This window comes from Pristiophorus japonicus, chromosome 15 (assembly GCF_044704955.1).
Source record: "Pristiophorus japonicus isolate sPriJap1 chromosome 15, sPriJap1.hap1, whole genome shotgun sequence".
In the NCBI taxonomy this organism is placed as follows: domain Eukaryota; kingdom Metazoa; phylum Chordata; class Chondrichthyes; family Pristiophoridae; genus Pristiophorus; species Pristiophorus japonicus.
The window spans coordinates 186015298-186033338 of NC_091991.1; the positions used below are offsets into that span (position 1 = coordinate 186015298).

General features: G+C 46.4%; 1 protein-coding gene across 1 annotated transcript in view; it reads right to left on the reverse strand.

The window, feature by feature from the left end:
* Positions 1–257: 257 nt before the first annotated feature.
* Positions 258–18041, reverse strand: part of alkbh5 (alkB homolog 5, RNA demethylase) — a 49886-nt gene continuing 32102 nt past the window's right edge. Inside the window, exons 2-3 of the mRNA XM_070900032.1 lie at positions 2115–2195; positions 258–417 (exon numbers count right to left, since the gene is read on the reverse strand). Coding sequence (XP_070756133.1) covers positions 258–417; positions 2115–2195 — 241 coding nt within the window. The remainder of the gene's footprint in view (positions 418–2114; positions 2196–18041) is intronic.

The window sequence follows — 18041 nt, forward strand, 5'->3', positions numbered from 1 at the left end:
TGTTGGTCATATCCTGCTGCTTTGTTTAGCTATAAAATAACTGACTGTACTTCAAAAGTAATTCATTGGCCATGGAACTCTTTGAGCCACCCTGAGGATGTTAGAGGCATTGCACGTACAAGTCCTTTCACACAATCCAGCAATCTAGTTTGTGCATCAGTAACACAACGTGCAATGTATTCGCACACCAACACATAGTCAGACTCCCTAGTTTGGCTCAGCATGGGACTTGCTCCCCACGTCACTCCCTTTCCTTCCTACCTGTGTGCAGCATCTGGGTCTGCCTTCCGATGAGACCGTTTCTGTTTCAGTACCGCTTGGTATCGTTCACTGTTGGACTGTCTGTTGGACATATGGACTGGTAACACTGAGCTCGTTAATGATTTTGACTCCAAACGTGGTGCATCAGTCCTTGTTCTGTGGGAGAAAAATATAGAAGTAATAGAAAATAAATTACACAATCGGGCAAATCTTACATTGTAGAACTTTACAGACAGCACGTATGCTGGTTGCTGAATATATATTTCTTATCCTACAGTATCTTTGGAAGTGGATGGATTGGGAATAGCTGAGTCAAAGAAAAATGACACAAAAAGTTTGAAATAAAAGCAGAACATGTTCAGCAGAAAGGTGTTCGAGATGTGGTGCTGCAGACATCCCTTAGTGCTACACAGGCACTGGGAAGCAGTCACTCAGGCCACGATTAAATCCCAGGCAATTAACCCGAGGATGGGAGGAAACAGAGCGATGGAAAGGGCGAGGGAGGAGACAAAGAATAACATAAAAATGGGGAGTGTAAGAAAAAGACATACAGGGAAAGAGCAACATGTCAGTCTAGTACAAGTTGCTGTGGCTCATGGGTCAACAGCAGGAGAGTCTGACCACAGCTGGAGTACTGCGTGCAGTTCTGGTCGCCGTATTATAGGAAGGACGTGATTGCACTAGAGAGGGTGCAGAGGAGATTTACCAGGATGCTGCCTGGAATGGAGAAGCTTAGTTATGAGGACAGATTGGATAGGCTGGGTTTGTTCTCATTGGAACAGAGGAGATTGAGAGGAGACCTCATTAAGGTGTACAAAATATTGAGGGGCCTGGACATAGTGGATAGTAAGGGCCTATTTCCATTGGTGGAGGGGTCTATTACGAGGGGGCATAGTTTTAAGGTGGTTGGTGAAAGGTTTAGAGGGGATTTGAGGGTGGCTTCTTTACGCAGAGGGTTGTGGGAATCTGGAACTCGCTGCCTGGAAGAGTGGTGGATGCAGAAACCTCTACTTTTAAGAGATGGTTGGATGGGCACTTAAAGTGCAGTAACCTACAGGGTTACAGACCTAGAGCTGGTAATTGGGATTAGACTGGATGGCCTTTTGTTGGTCAGCGCAGATATAATGGTAAGTACTACAGGGAATAGACTACGGCCAGGGTGATCTCCTGGACTAGTTTTGATCGCCTGGTTTTGAGTCAGAGGAATTTTCCCAGATTTTTTTCTCCCTAAATTGGCCTGGGTTTTTAATCTGGTTTTTGCCTCTCCCGGGAGATCACATGGCTCCGGTTGGGATGGAGTGTAGAATGTTTCAGTATAAGGGGTATCGCTGTTGTGTGAGGCGGACTGGTTCAGTGCTCTTTGCCTTTCCGTCACTGTTCATAGGTTTATATGTAACCTTCAGGGCTGCTGACCGAGGGCCGTGCGGCTCTTTGTTGGCCGGCGCGGACAGGATGGGCCGAGATGGCTTCCTTTTGCACTGTAAATTTCTATGTTTCTAACACTGGTAACCGTGAGGTGGGCACAGCTGATGGCCTCGTGTTCTCTCCCCACACCCTGGTCTGTGGCATTCGTTGTATCCCCTTTCAAGGACGAAAGACTGTGTGAACGTTTCCAGGGTTGGAGTCCCTGACTCCCAGTCCAATGCTCAAAACTTATGGACAGAAAACTTTCGCCCATTGGTCAGAAACAGTAACTTTAGCAGCTTTCTAAACTCATTCTTTTAGTTACATTTAGTTATTTTTTGTCCCTGTATTCCACAAATGATTAGAATTAGAAGGGAAAGAAACATCTCTAAACACAAGAGCATTAAAGCTGCTGCATCATATTGACGAAGAAAATGAGTAGCTCTTACTTTCGGAGTATGATAACAGCCCTCCGCTCCCTGATGTCTTGAGGTCGAATGCAGTGAGTGATTTCATCTGCTGCGTAATCACTGCAAGGAAAGAACAGGCCAAGTGTCAGGGGAGAGAATGTCACCAGTTCCACCCAGACTCGTCCCCTTGTTTCTGGCCACTGACTGCCTTTTCCCCCTTCATCATCTGAAGCCACCAACTCCAGCACCATGGACTCAGGTAACTTATCCAAGAATCATGTGAGCCAGTGAGCATCAGCAAGATATTCTACCTAGCAAGGCCTCACAGCTGAGTATGACCCTGCCCATCCCCAACGCCCACAGGAGTTACTGGGACACCAGGTGTAGGAACTCTGGCACACAGAGAATCCTTGGACAGTAATCAGGAGCAGAGACTTTGCCTCACTCCACAGGCACTGAACCCATCGTAATGCCTAACATTTGAGTTGGCACAGAGCAGGCATCCCAGAAAGTCACAGCTGCAAAACTCATTAATTTTGCTGCTATTGCATCATCTACAAAATAAAGTCATGACATATCGAATAGACTGAGGAAGGCCATAAATGAGTGAAGAGGGATTGAATGCATCTCCGGCGACGACAGAGCTTCCAAAGATCTACTCTTGTTCCTAAATCTTCTGACGAAGGGTCACAGGCCCAAAACGTTAACTCGGTTTCTCTCCACAGATGCTGCCCGACCTGCTGAGTATTTCCAGCATTTTCGGGTTTTATTTCAGATTCCAGCATGGGCAGTATTTTGCTTTTGTTCTATATCTTGGTGATCCTTACCAACGGATCCATCACAGACCCAATCCACATCCAGACTGGGGTCAAGCAGGGCTGCGTCATTGCCCCAACCCGCTTCACAATCTTCCTCGCTGCCATGCTCCACCTCAGAGTCAACAAACTCCCTGCTGGAGTGGCACTAAACTACAGAACGAGTGGGAACTTATTCAACCTTCGCCGTCTCCAGGCCAGATCCAAGACCACCACAACCTCTGTCATCGAGCTACAGTACGCAGACAACGCCTACGTCTGTGCACAGAGGCTGAACTCCAGGACATAGTCGATGTATTTACTGAGGCGTACGAACGCATGGGCCTTACGCTAAACATCCGTAAGACCAGTCTCTATCACAGGTGGGACAGATAGTCGTTGAGGAAAAGGATGGGTGGGACTGGTTTGCCACCAGCCTGTCCTCGCCGCATAGCACTGCCCCACAGTCATCAAGATCCACGGCACAGCCCTAGACAACGTGGACCACTTCCCTCATCTCAGGAGCCTCCTATCAACAACAGCAGTCTTTGACGACGAGATCCAACACCGTTGAGGTGTTTGAAGACCTGGCCCTCAAAACTGTCACCAAGTTCATGGTCTACAGTAATGGCTGTAGTAATACCCGCCCTCCTGTATGGCTCAGATTTATGGACCATGTACAGTAGATACCTCAACTCGCTGGAGAAATACCACCAACTATGTCTCCGCAAGATCCTACAAATCCCCTGGGAGGACAGATGCACCAACGTTAGCGTCTTTGACCAGGCCAACATCCCCAGCATCGAAGCACTGACCATACTTGACCAGCTCCACTGGACAGGCCACATAGTTTGCATGCCACACATGAGACTCCCAAAGCAAGCACTCTACTCGGAACTCCTTTACTGCAATAGAGCCAAAGGTGGGCAGAGGAAACGTTAGAAGGACACCCTTAAAACTTCCCTGAAAAAGTGCGACATCCCCATTGACACCTGGGAGTCCCTGGCCAAAGACCGTCCTAAGAGGACAAAATGCAGCCGGGAGGGCGCTGAGCACCTCGAGTCTCATCGCCGAGAGCATGCAGAAACCAAGCGCAGGCAGCGAAAAGAGCGTGCGGCAAACCAGTCCCACCCACTCCTTCCCTCAACGACTATCTGTCCCATCTGTGACAGGGACTGCGGCTCTCATATTGGACTGTTCAGGCACATAAGGACTAATGTTAAGAGTGGAAGCAAATCTTCCTCGATTCCAAGGGAGTGCTTATGATGTGATGATGATATCTTAGTTTGTGTCAAACTCAAAGCTGCAAGTGGACCACTCTGAAGTAAGTTCTGGATCCGTTTGTACCATCGCATTCAGGAACTTGATCAGTTTTACCTCCAACAACTGAGTTCCACATTAAGCAACAAGGCAAAGTTAGCAAGTGGGAGGTCCCCAAGATCACGAGCAGTGAGACCAGGCTGATAAATGCACAGCTGCATGGGTCAGAACCAGCAAAGATTCCAGAATGCCAAAAAAGATCCTGTACAGCAAAATGGAACAGAGCTAGCAGAAGCTAGGTGGGCTGAAGCACGGAAATATCAAGGTCAATAGCTAGGAAAACCTCGCGGGTGTTCACACAAGCCGTGGTGCAGGGATAGGTGGCATCAGTCGCTACAAACACCAGCACAGAAATTACAAATGGCAGAAACATGAACAGGGGAAGGGGGAGGTGAGAGAGAGAGAGAGAGAGAGAGAGAGAGAGAGAGAGAGACACAGACACCGGCCGGGAGGGAGGGCGAGAGAGAGAGAGAGAGAGAGAGAGAGAGAGAGAGAGAGAGAGAGAGAGAGAGAGAGAGAGAGAGAGACAGACACCGGCCGGGAGGGAGGGCGAGCGAGAGGAGAGAGAGAGACAGACACACTGGCCGGGAGGGAGGGAGGGCGAGAGAGAGAGAGAGAGAGACACTGGCCGGGAGGGCAAAGAGAGGGAGAGAGAGAGAGAGAGAGAGAGAGACACTGGCCAGGAGGGAGGGCGAGAGAGAGAGAGAGAGAGAGAGAGAGAGCGACACTGGCCGGGAGGGAGGGCGAGAGAGAGAGAGAGACAGACAGACCGGGAGGGAGGGCGAGAGAGAGAGAGAGAGAGAGAGAGAGAGAGAGAGAGAGAGAGAGAGAGAGAGAGAGACACACACTGGCCGGGAGGGAGGGCAAGAGAGAGAGAGAGAGAGAGAGAGAGAGAGAGAGAGAGAGACCGGCCGGGGGGGAGAGAGAGAGAGAGAGAGAGGGAGAGACACAGACACTGGCCGGGAGGGAGGGCAAGAGAGAGAGAGAGAGAGAGAGAGAGAGAGACACTGGCCGGGAGGGAGGGCGAGAGAGAGAGAGAGAGACAGACCGGGAGGGAGGGCGAGAGAGGGAGAGAGAGAGAGAGAGAGAGAGACACACACTGGCCGGGAGGGAGGGCAAGAGAGAGAGAGAGAGAGAGAGAGAGAGAGAGAGAGAGAGAGAGAGAGAGAGAGACACACTGGCCGGGAGGGAGGGCAAGAGAGAGAGAGAGAGAGAGAGAGAGAGAGAGAGAGAGAGAGAGAGAGAGAGAGAGAGAGAGAGAGAGAGAGCGCGCGACACTGGCCGGGAGGGAGGGCGAGAGAGAGAGAGAGAGACAGACAGACCGGGAGGGAGGGCGAGAGAGAGAGAGAGAGAGAGAGAGAGAGAGAGAGAGAGAGAGAGAGAGACACACACTGGCCGGGAGGGAGGGCAAGAGAGAGAGAGAGAGAGAGAGAGAGAGAGAGAGAGAGAGAGAGAGAGAGAGAGAGAGAGAGAGAGACACCGGCCGGGGGAGAGAGAGAGAGAGAGAGAGGGAGAGACACAGACACTGGCCGGGAGGGAGGGCAAGTGAGAGAGAGAGAGAGAGAGAGAGAGAGAGAGAGAGAGAGAGAGAGAGAGAGAGAGAGAGACACTGGCCGGGAGGGAGGGCGAGAGAGAGAGAGAGAGAGAGAGAGAGAGAGAGAGAGAGAGAGAGAGACACCGACCGGGAGCGAGCGAGAAAGAGAGAGAGAGAGAGAGAGAGAGAGACACACAGACAGCGGCCAGGAGCGAGAGCGAGAGACCGGCCCGGGAGTGGGAGGGTCACATTCTTCCAGCCCCTTTTGCATCCACACCCAATTTTTTGGAAAGCTTGGTGCATGTGTGACAAGGGACATCACTGGAGTGGACGAAATCCAGAAGTCATGACATTGTCACTATTCATCTCATATCCAATAAACCAGTTAACAATCCATGACCCACACACATACAATGGCCCTTCTTTGGCAGGGTTGGGGAGGGGGAGGGGGGGGTAGTGGCAAGGAACTTGGGCTGGGTGAGCTCTATCCTGTGATCTGAAGTCAGAATGGCTCAAATTACAATTTGCAGTCACTCAGAACTTGGGATTGTGCGGTTCCAATTACACATTCCAGAGAAACCTCGAGGTGTGGCTTATCTTCCAAGGGGACCAATCAATCAGGTCATGTGATCATGGAGAGCCTATCAGCATTTTTTTAGTGCAAATAGCTACATCCTAATTTATCCCCTTCAAGTAGTTACCCAATTCTCTTGAATGTTACGACTGACTGCTTCCACTGTCCTTTCAGGCAGCGCATTCCTATCACAACTCGCTGTAATGTTTCATATCAATTCTGCTTCTTTTGCCAGTCACCTTAAATCTGTGTCCTCTGGTTACCGACCATTCTGCCAGGGAAAGAGTTTCTCCTTATTTACTCTATCAAAACCATTCATTATTTTGAACGCCTCAATCAAATCTCCTCTTAACCTTCTCTGCTTGAAGGAGAACAACCCCAGCTTCTCCACGTAACTAGTCTTTAATCCCTGGTACCATTCTAGTAAATCTCTGCTGCACCCTCTCCAAGGTCTTGATCTTTTTCCTAAACTGTTGTGTAGAATTGGAGAATACTCCTGAGGCCTAAGCAACGTTTTAAAGGTTTAACATAACTTCCTTGCTTTTGTACTCTATTCCTCCATTAATAAAGCCAAGGATCCCATATGCTTTAAAAAAATAACAGCCTCAAGCTTGTTCTGCCACATTCGAAGATTTGTGTACGTTCACCCTCGGGTTGCTGCACCCGCCCCATGGTATGTACATTCCTTTGCTTTTTTTTCCCTCAGCAGCCAAGCAGACTCATTCTTTCTGCTTAAGTGTTTGAGCCCCCGAGGACATTTTAACTATATACTGCTTAACATACTTTATATTAAAACAGTTTGAATATCCTATTGGTCTGTGAATGATATCCTATCCCACCTATATCTGCCAATTTTACATTTTGGTGTTTTTATGCTAGATAATTTTCTTGGGTTCAACAGCTCAGACCACTTGTCACCGAGTCCTCGTTTCCTATGGCCCAGCATGTGCTTTTACCTACTCTGTATCTAGGTCATTTGAATCGAGCCCAAGCAGATACGATATTTCAGCATTTGGTTATATCATGAGGCCAGTCATCACAACAGATTTTCTTTAACAAGGTCATCTTCAATTTGTGTTTAGTATTCCCATTTTCCCACCTCTTCCAATATTATTTATTTCTATTTATTTTGCACCACAATGTGATTTTTTTTGTCAGTCATCACCCATTCTGAGCAAAGTTGGAACAGGCAGAGTAATCCCCAAGGACATTGGTATCGTTACACCTCCTCCTTTTTCAATCATGTACCTGAGTATTGCTCATGCATTCAACACCCCCAGTAAAATTCACTGTGAAATGTCTCTCCAAGAAATGTTATAAATGATCAAATTTAAACCTGGATCAAACTAAAAGACATGAAACTGATACTCTATTATTTTAACTGAATATTTGTGTGGAACGAGACAGAACCATGTGCCAGATATTCAAATAGCTCTAAGCAGGTTTCAATTTGAAAAAAACCCTCAATTCTGTACCCACATTTATCGCTGTGTTCTTTGGGTTGAGTTACAACCAGCAATGCTACGCTATGCCAGCAAGTACTGTACAAAAGAGACATTGTGAAAAAAATCTCTATTTTCACTCAAACCATCCCCAACCCAAAGCTGTCACTCATTACCCACAGCGCTTTCGGTCAGGAAGATCACATCTGAAAACATCTTTATCGACAGCATTAGAAAGGAAGCCTGAGTAATCCAGGAAGACATCATATCTCTTTGCTATGATCTTTCTCACCACCACAAAAAGCACAAAATTGAGGGCGGGGAAGAATTTCAACATGATCAGAAAAGGTTTGACCTGTTTTTTTGCACTTGGGATTCTGACCTCCTGGCAGGAGGTAGGGAGGGGGGGGGAACACTAGTATTTCTATAGCACCTTCCACAATCTCAGGACGTCCAAAGTGCTTTAAGGCCAATGAAGTACTTTAGGTGTAGTCACTGTTGTAATGCAGGGAAACACAGTAGTAATGAACTGATATTACTTGGTTTCTGCTCCACATCTCTGAATATCTGAGCTTGCAGCACAGGTTCAATCAGCTCAGATTGTGTTCATCGAAACAGCACAAGTGCCTGCCATCACGGTGACAGACTGATAACTGATTGAAAGAAACTTGTGGTTCTCCTATTGCACAGTGTGTGCTATGGATAAAATTACATCTTTTAAAAATAGCCAAAGGATGTAAACAGACTGTCCAAATTTGCTGTGCACTCTGGTGCTAACAAACCAATCCTGCTGTAGATTGGTCAACTTCCCATTGCACACTTTCAAATACTGCAGCAATGCATTGCCAATATCCTATTGGTGCCCCTGATTTTACCATTACAATACAAAAGATACCAACCACTAAATAGGGGACCATCTCACTTAGCGGAGCTTAAAAGAGGATTTGAAAGAACCTCCTCAAATGCCAGGCAAGGTGATGGAGAACAGTCAGCAAATATTCCCATAAAAAAAATTATTTTGAGAATGTCCATGTTTGAAGTTGAGGGCTGTTACACAGTGCTGGAGAATGGAATAGCCTCCATTTCAAACACTGCATTAAATATATCAGCTGGTCGTGGGTTCAAGCACCACTCCCAGGACTTGAGGGCATAATCTAGGCTAAGGGAGCGCTGCACTGTCGGAGTCTTTCAGATGAGATATTAAACCGAGTCCTGCCTGCTTGTTTAGGTGGGTGTTAAAAGTCCCATGGCACTATCCGAAAAAGAGCACAGCAGTTCTTCTGGTGAACTGGACAAGATTCCTTCCTCAACCATCAAAACAGGTTAACTGGTCATTTATCTCACTGCTGTGGTGGGATCTCATGGCCTTGCTTGCCTACACTAACAGTGACGACACTTACAGAAACTGATTCGCTGTGAAGTGCATCTGCACGTCGTGAGGACATGAAATACACAATATAAATGCATCAAGCAGTCCCAGCTCAAGTATAGCAGTGTTGGCCAAGACATTAGCTACTAGTCACATGCGACTAATTGGAAATCCAGATGTGTACAAATGTCATTTTGATTAGTAAATAAAAAATGAGTAATACACACCATCATTGGGCATGTGACCCAGGAACATTTTAACCTTTTGGTGCATGTTAGTAAAAGGGCACGACAAAAAGCAGTGTGCAAGGGTTTTTTGATCCTATGTGCTTTGCCTCCTTGGTTACCGCTTATCTGTTAAATGGCTTGTTACATGGATGAAAACCTCAGAATTCAGCACCATAGAAACATTATATGGAGAGGTCAGCTCAACCAATGGGAATCAGCACTGCAGACCAGCAGAAAGCAATAACGAGCAGCTCCAACAGGGCACAGGGTAGGCAGCACTCTGGAGGGTCTTGCCAATCAACGTTCTCAGCTGATGAAGTAAAAGTACCATCCAGAACTGCTGGACAAAAACAGAGACAGACACTGCACCAAGACGTATTGTGTCTGATCAATTTATGCCACAATTCCAAACTTTGATTGAAGAGAAAGACTGCTAAGTTTTGCACTGAATGCTTAGTAAATATACATGTCAAGTACATTTACCCGTCTCGTGTGCATGGTGCTTTCTACTACAATTAGTGCACGTGTCTAGTCAGCGATTTCTATTGGACAACAGTGAAGTATAGCAGTGCTGGATATCGAGTAAATTTCCCTCTGCTCCACCCCAGCATGACAAAAGCTTCCTCTACTGCAAAGTACCGTTGTTCTATTTCACACCCCAGCCACTCTGCCAATGAGTGTTGAATTAGGGCAGTTTAGTGCAGTGGCACATGCCCACTGGGAAATGGATCGAGACCAGCAAACTCATTTCACACACTACCTTACAACCAATAGTGAGAAGGCATGAATCTGGGTCCCAAAGGTGAAAAGCCAGTGTGCACTAAAAGATTCCGATTTAAAAAAAAATCTTGCAAAAGTACTCTATGTTGAGCACGTTCCCCCAAAATGCCCTTTATATATCTGCATGTGTAACTCAAAGCTACTGTACATCGGAAAACTGAAAAGACTACATAGCCCAGCTATGTCAGAAACATGTACAAGGTTAACAATCCTTGTTAATCTCAGTCATTGCTTGCATAAATGCACTGAACCTATTTCAGGACAAAATATGCATTCCTTTGTCAATTTAAGTACTGGTCACAACTTATTACCAAATCAGTTCAATGTAACTGCCCTGCAGCAGCATTCTCCATCTGGAGCTGTAAGAACATGGCACGGTAGTGCGCTGGAGGCGAGGGAGAAAAATACAAATAATTAACAGCTGTACAATTGCAAGTGGTGGGGTATAAGTCTACTGGTTAATTCTAGAACGTTGAGAAGTGACTTGTAAGTAAATTCAAAAAGGAAGATGGAAAAGCCCTGGCTTTATTCCACAACTTCTAAATTAGAAGTTTGTTCCTTTACCAGAAAGGTTAACTTTAAGCCTTGCATCTTATGGGCCCACCCCAGCATTGACAGTAATATTGCAGCAAGTCCAAACAGTGCCAAGATAGGTCTTGGCCCACTGAGTGATAAATACGTTACTGTTACAACATGTTAAATGTTTACACAGAAAACTTAAAGCTACATCACCCCAAAACTGCTGTGAAAGCACGAGTTCTGCAAACGGTACATGTCCTTGGAGAGATAAAATGATTCATTTTCAAGACAGACTGCGCTTTTAGAGCTTGTAAACAAACACACTCCCCCGACTTTGAACTGCTGCCCCTCTCGTGCAGAGACATTACAGAATGCTGCCAACCTGCCTCACTGACTAAGAGTTAACAGACACCAAAACTCAACGAGCCATCAAAAGCAGGCCTTCAGAGTTACCAGGAATTTCACTGTCTTGCTATTATTGTAATTACCAATAAATGAAGCTTTAATCTCCAAAAGCAAATTTGAACATGAGTACATTTTACAATCTTTACCCCCACAATCTCTGAACGTGCAGAGTCTTGCTCTAACCCCCACAGTACCTCATACAAGTGGCCATTCTCCAAGTGCTCGAACAGCGAGTGTCAGCAGCATATACAAGCCAGGACACAATCACAGGAGACACTAATCTTGTGCTCACCTGACGTGTCTTTACACATAAATGCATGCACAATGACATCAAATGAGCCAAGACCACTTGACTAAACACAGCGCGGGGATTGAACCAGAGAACATTCTGATCTGAATGGCTCAATATCATTCTAGGCAATACATTTACCCACTTATGGGGAACTGAATTTCCTGGTAATTATACTGCAGTGAAGAGGGCATCCATCAGCCTAAATTCCAACAACCAACATCTGCACTAATTCCAGAGTGATAGAGAACTGCCAGTATAATCTGATGCTGTTATTTTAAATCGGTGAGGGATAAATATTTAAACCGATGAAAACAGAGCAATACAGCTACTGGACATTATGAGCTCAAAGTCATTCACCTCAAACCACACCGGCAACAACCCACCCTCTCTCCATGACACCTCTAGTTTACATTAGTTTGGAACACATGGATATACTGTGTTGAGTTCAGGCTGACCCAAGAAAAGCAATACAAACATGGTGCAAGAGAGCTGCAGACAGAAGCTGAGATTAGATTCACATTACACAGTTAGCAGAGACTTCCATATTGGGGCACTGCTACTCAGGAATACTGATCTAGCAAGATGGCCACAGCAGTGTGCTGGGGAGGACAATTTCTCACCACACTTGTGGCAGACACAAAGCTACTAGTGCATCTTCGCTTGGTCCAGCTAGATAAGGGGGTCTTTTGGCAACAGATGTTTCCTGTTGTCCAGAGTACAGAAAATCAGTTTGCTCCAAATGCTGCTTTTCTGGCCAAGTCATACGCCTGTTACATTGAAGGCAACCTGCCATTAATATTAATAGCAACAGAGACTGGGAGATGGCTATTTTTAAGTGTTCCTACGGTCTGGTGGTGAAATAGTTTGGTTCCCCAACATGCTCACCAGCAATCGGAATCAGGTCTCAGTCCGGGATTTCTCCTCTTAGTAACTTTGTAGAGGGATACCAAGTGCCCCCACCCCGGGAGGAAAAGCGATCATTTCTCCTCTCCTCCCCACACTCAGTTGGCAAAGGCACCTTCCAGCATGGTACCTGGGCATATAGATCAGGAAAGTCCCTGGTTTGAGCCCAGCCTGGGCAGAGTTAGCTGATCCAACACTGGAAGTACTATTACAAAAACAAAATACTACAGATGCTGGAATCGGAAATAAAAACAGAAAAGGCTGGAATTACTCAGCAGGTCAGGCAGCATCTGTGAAGAGAGAAAGAGTTAGAAAGAGTTAACGGTCCAGGTCAATGACCTTTCATCAGAACTAGAAAAGGTTAAGAGATGCATCATGTTTTTAAGGAAGTCTAGGAGCAGGGAAAGGATGAGAGAGGAGGAAAAAACAAAAGGAAAGGTCTGTGATAGGGTGGAAGGCAGGAGAGATTAAGAGACAAAATGGACGATGGTGCAAGGCAAAAGGAGATGGTAATGGGACAAGCTCTTTACAATATACATTAACGATTTAGATTAAGGAATTGAGTGTAATATTTCCAAGTTTGCAGATGACACTAAGCTGTGTGGCGGTGTGAGCTGTGAGGGGGATGCTAAGAGGCTGCAGGGTGACTTGGACAAGTTAGGTGAGTGGGCAAATGCATGGCAGATGCAGTATAATGTGGATAAATGTGAGGTTATCCACTTTGTGGGCATAAACATGAAGACAGATTATTATCTGAATGGCGGCAGATTAGGAAAAGGAGAGGTGCAATGAGACCTGGGTGTCATGGTACATCAGTCATTGAAAGTTGGCATACAGGTACAGCAAGCAGTGAAGGCAGCAAATAATAGGTTGCCCTTCATAGCGAGGGGATTTGAGTATAGGAGCAGGGAGGTCTTACTGCAGTCGTATATGGCGTTGGTGAGGCCTCACCTGGAATATTGTGTTCAATTTTGGTCTCCTAATCTGAGGAAGGACATTCTTGCTATTGAGGGAGTGCAGCAAAGGTTCACCAGACTGATTCCCGGGATGGCTGGACTGACATATGAGGAGAGACTGGATCAACTGGGCCTTTATACACTGGAGTTTAGAAGGATGAGAAGGGATCTCATAGAAACATAGAAAATAGGTGCAGGAGCAGGCCATTCAGCCCTTCTAGCCTGCACCGCCATTCAATGAGTTCATGGCTGAACATGAAACTTCAGTACCCCCTTCCTGCTTTCTCGCCATAACCCTTGATCCCCCGAGTAGTAAGGACTTCATCTAACTCCCTTTTGAATATATTTAGTGAATTGGCCTCAACTACTTTCTGTGGTAGAGAATTCCACAGGTTCACCACTCTCTGGGTGAAGAAGTTTCTCCTCATCTCGGTCCTAAATGGCTTACCCCTTATCCTCAGACTGTGACCCCTGGTTCTGGACTTCACCAACATTGGGAACATTCTTTCTGCATCTAACCTGTCCAAACCCGTCAGAATTTTAAACGTTTCTATGAGGTCCCCTCTCATTCTTCTGAACTCCAGTGAATACAAGCCCAGTTGATCCAATCTTTCTTGATAGGTCAGTCCCGCCATCCCGGGAATCAGTCTGGTGAACCTTCGCTGCACTCCCTCAATAGCAAGAATGTCCTTCCTCAAGTTAGGAGACCAAAACTGTACACAATACTCCAGGTGTGGCCTCACCAAGGCCCTGTACAACTGTAGCAACACCTCCGTGCCCCTGTATTCAAATCCCCTCGCTATGAAGGCCAACATGCCATTTGCTTTCTTAACCGCCTGCTGTACCTGCATGCTAACCTTCAATGACTGATGTACCATGACACCCAGGTCTCGTTGCACCTTCCCTTTTCCTAATCTGTCACCATTTAGATAATAGTCTGTCTCTCTGTTTTTACCACCAAAGTGGATAACCTCACATTTATCCACATTATACTTCATCTGCCATGCATTTGCCCACTCACCTAACCTATCCAAGTCACTCTGCAGCCTAATAGCATCCTCCTCGCAGCTCACACTGCCACCCAACTTAGTATCATCCGCAAATTTGGAGATACTGCATTTAATCCCCTCGTCTAAATCATTAATGTACAATGTAAACAGCTGGGGCCCCAGCACAGAACCTTGCGGCACTCCACTAGTCACTGCCTGCCATTCTGAAAAGTACCCGTTTACTCCTACTCTTTGCTTCCTGTCTGACAACCAGTTCTCAATCCACGTCAGCACACTACCCCCAATCCCATGTGCTTTAACTTTGCACATTAATCTCTTGTGTGGGACCTTGTCGAAAGCCTTCTGAAATATACCACATCAACTGGTTCTCCTTTGTCCACTTTACTGGAAACATCCTCAAAAAATTCCAGAAGATTTGTCAAGCATGATTTCCCTTTCACAAATCCATGCTGACTTGGACCTATCATGTCACCATTTTCCAGATGCACTGCTATGACATCCTTAATAATTGATTCCATCATTTTACCCACTACTGAGGTCAGGCTGACCGGTCTATAATTCCCTGTTTTCTCTCTCCCTCCTTTTTTAAAAAGTGGGGTTACATTGGCTACCCTCCACTCCATAGGAACTGATCCAGAGTCAATGGAATGTTGGAAAATGACTGTCAATGCATCCGCTATTTCCAAGGCCACCTCCTTAAGTACTCTAGGATGCAGTCCATCAGGCCCTGGGGATTTATCAGCCTTCAATCCCATCAATTTCCCCAACACAATTTCCCGACTAATAAAGATTTCCCTCAGTTCCCCCTCCTTACTAGACCCTCTGACCCCTTTTATATCCGGAAGGTTGTTTGTATCCTCCTTAGTGAATACCGAACCAAAGTACTTGTTCAATTGGTCTGCCATTTCTTTGTTCCCCGTTATGACTTCCCCTGTTTCTGACTGCAGGGGACCTACGTTTGTTTTCACCAACCTTTTTCTCTTTACATACCTATAGAAACTTTTGCAATCCGCCTTAATGTTCCCTGCAAGCTTCTTCTCGTACTCCATTTTTCCTGTCCTAATCAAACCCTTTGTCCTCCTCTGCTGAGTTCTAAATTTCTCCCAGTCCCCAGGTTCGCTGCTATTTCTGGCCAATTTGTATGCCACTTCCTTGGCTTTAATACTATCCCTGATTTCCCTAGATAGCCACGGTTGAGCCACCTTCCCCTTTTTATTTTTACGCCAGACAGGAATGTACAATTGTTGTAATTCATCCATGCGGTCTCTAAATGTCTGCCATTGCCCATCCACAGTCAACCCCCTAAGTATCATTCGCCAATCTATCCTAGCCAATTCACGCCTCATACCTTCAAAGTTACCCTTCTTTAAGTTCTGGACCATGGTCTCTGAAATTACTGTTTCATTCTCCATCCTAATGCAGAATTCCACCATATTATGGTCACTCTTCCCCAAGGGGCCTCGCACAATGAGATTGCTAATTAATCCTCTCTCATTACACAACACCCAGTCTAAGATGGCCTCCCCCCTAGTTGGTTCCTCAACATATTGGTCTAGAAAACCATCCCTTATGCACTCCAGGAAATCCTCCTCCACCGTATTGCTTCCAGTTTGGCTAGCCCAATCTATGTGCATATTAAAGTCAGCCATTATAACTGCTACACCTTTATTGCATGCACCCCTAATTTCCTGTTTGATGCCCTCCCCAACATCCCTATTACTGTTTGGAGGTCTGTACACAACTCCTACTAACGTTTTTTGCCCTTTGGTGTTCTGCAGCTCTACCCATATAGATTCCACATCATCCAAGCTAATGTCTTTCCTAACTATTGCATTAATCTCCTCTTTAACCAGCAATGCTACCCCACCTCCTTTTCCTTTTATTCTATCCTTCCTGAATGTTGAATACCCCTGAATGTTGAGTTCCCAGCCCTGATCATCCTGGAGCCACGTCTCCGTAATCCCAATCACATCATATTTGTTAACATCTATTTGCACAATTAATTCATCCACCTTATTGCGGATACTCCTTGCATTAAGACACAAAGCCTTCAGGCTTGTTTTATTAACACCCTTTGTCCTTTTAGAATTTTGCTGTACAGTGGCCCTTTTTGTTCTTTGCCTTGGGTTTCTCTGCCCTCCACTTTTCCTCATCTCCTTTCTGTCTTTTGCTTTTGTCTCCTTTTTGTTTCCCTCTGTCTCCCTGCATTGGTTCCCATCCCCCTGCCATATTAGTTTAAATCCTCCCCAACAGCACTAGCAAACACTCCCCCTAGGACATTGGTTCCAGTCCTGCCCAGGTGCAGACCGTCCGGTTTGTACTGGTCCCACCTCCCCCAGAACCGGTCCCAATGCCCCAGGAATTTGAATCCCTCCCTGCTGCACCACTGCTCAAGCCACGTATTCATCTGCGCTATCCTGCGATTCCTACTCTGACTATCACGTGGCACTGGTAGCAATCCCGAGATTACTACTTTTGAGGTCCTACTTTTTAATTTAGCTCCTAGCTCCTTAAATTCGTTTCGTAGGACCTCATCCCTTTTTTTGCCTATGTCGTTGGTACCAATGTGCACCACGACAACTGGCTGTTCTCCCTCCCATTTCAGAATGTCCTGCACCCGCTTCGAGACATCCTTGACCCTTGCACCAGGGAGGCAACATACCATCCTGGAGTCTCGGTTGCGGACGCAGAAACGCCTATCTATTCCCCTCACAATTGAATCCCCTATCACTATCGCTCTCCCACTCTTTTTCTTGCCCTCCTGTGCAGCAGAGCCAGCCACGGTGCCATGAACTTGGCTGCTGCTGCCCTCCCCTGATGAGTCATTCCCCTCAACAGCACCCAAAGCGGTGTATCTGTTTTGCAGGGGGATGACCACAGGGGACCCCTGCACTACCTTCCTTGCACTACTCTTCCTGCTGGTCTTCCATTCCCTATCTGGCTGTGGACCCTTCACCTGCGGTAAGACCAACTCACTACACGTGATACTCACGTCATTCTCAGCATCGTGGATGCTCCAGAGTAAATCCACCCTCAGCTCCAACTCCGCAACGCGGTCGGTCAGGAGCTGGAGGTGGACACACTTCCCGCACACGTAGTCGTCAGGGACACCGGAAGTGTCCCTGAGTTCCCACATGGTACAGGAGGAGCATAACACCCGACCGAGCTCTCCTGCCATGACTGAACCCTTAGATACACTTAAACTGGTAATAACAATGTTAAAAGTTACTGACCAATATAAGAAGAAAAAGAAAAACTACTCACCAATCACCAGCCAATCACTTACCCCCTAGGCTGTGACGTCTCATAGAAACATACAAGATTCTGACAGGACGGGACAGGTTAGATGCAGGAAGAATGTTCCCGATGTTGGGGAAGTCCAGAACCAGGGGACATAGTCTTAGGATAAGGGGTAGGCCATTTAATACTGAGATGAGGAGAAACAACTTCATTCAGAGAGTTGTTAACCTGTGGAATTCCCTACCGCAGAGTGTTGTTGATGCCAGTTCATTGGATATATTCGAGAGAGAGTTAGATATGGCCCTTACGGCTAAAGAGGTCAAGGGGTATGGAGAGAAAGCAGGTAAAGGGGTACTGAGGAAATGATCAGCCATGATCTTATTGAATGGTGGTGCAGGCTCGAAGGGCCGAATGACCGACTCCTGCACCTATTTTTCTATGTTTTTAAGTTAAGAAACAAAAGATGAGTCTCGAGAGGGTGTGAATGGAGCCGGCAGAATCACTGACTGCTGGCACGGGAGAGAGAGAGAGAGAGAACAGGGGCAGGGGTCACTGTCTGAAATTGTTGAACTCGATGTTGAGTCCAGAAGGCTGTAAAGTG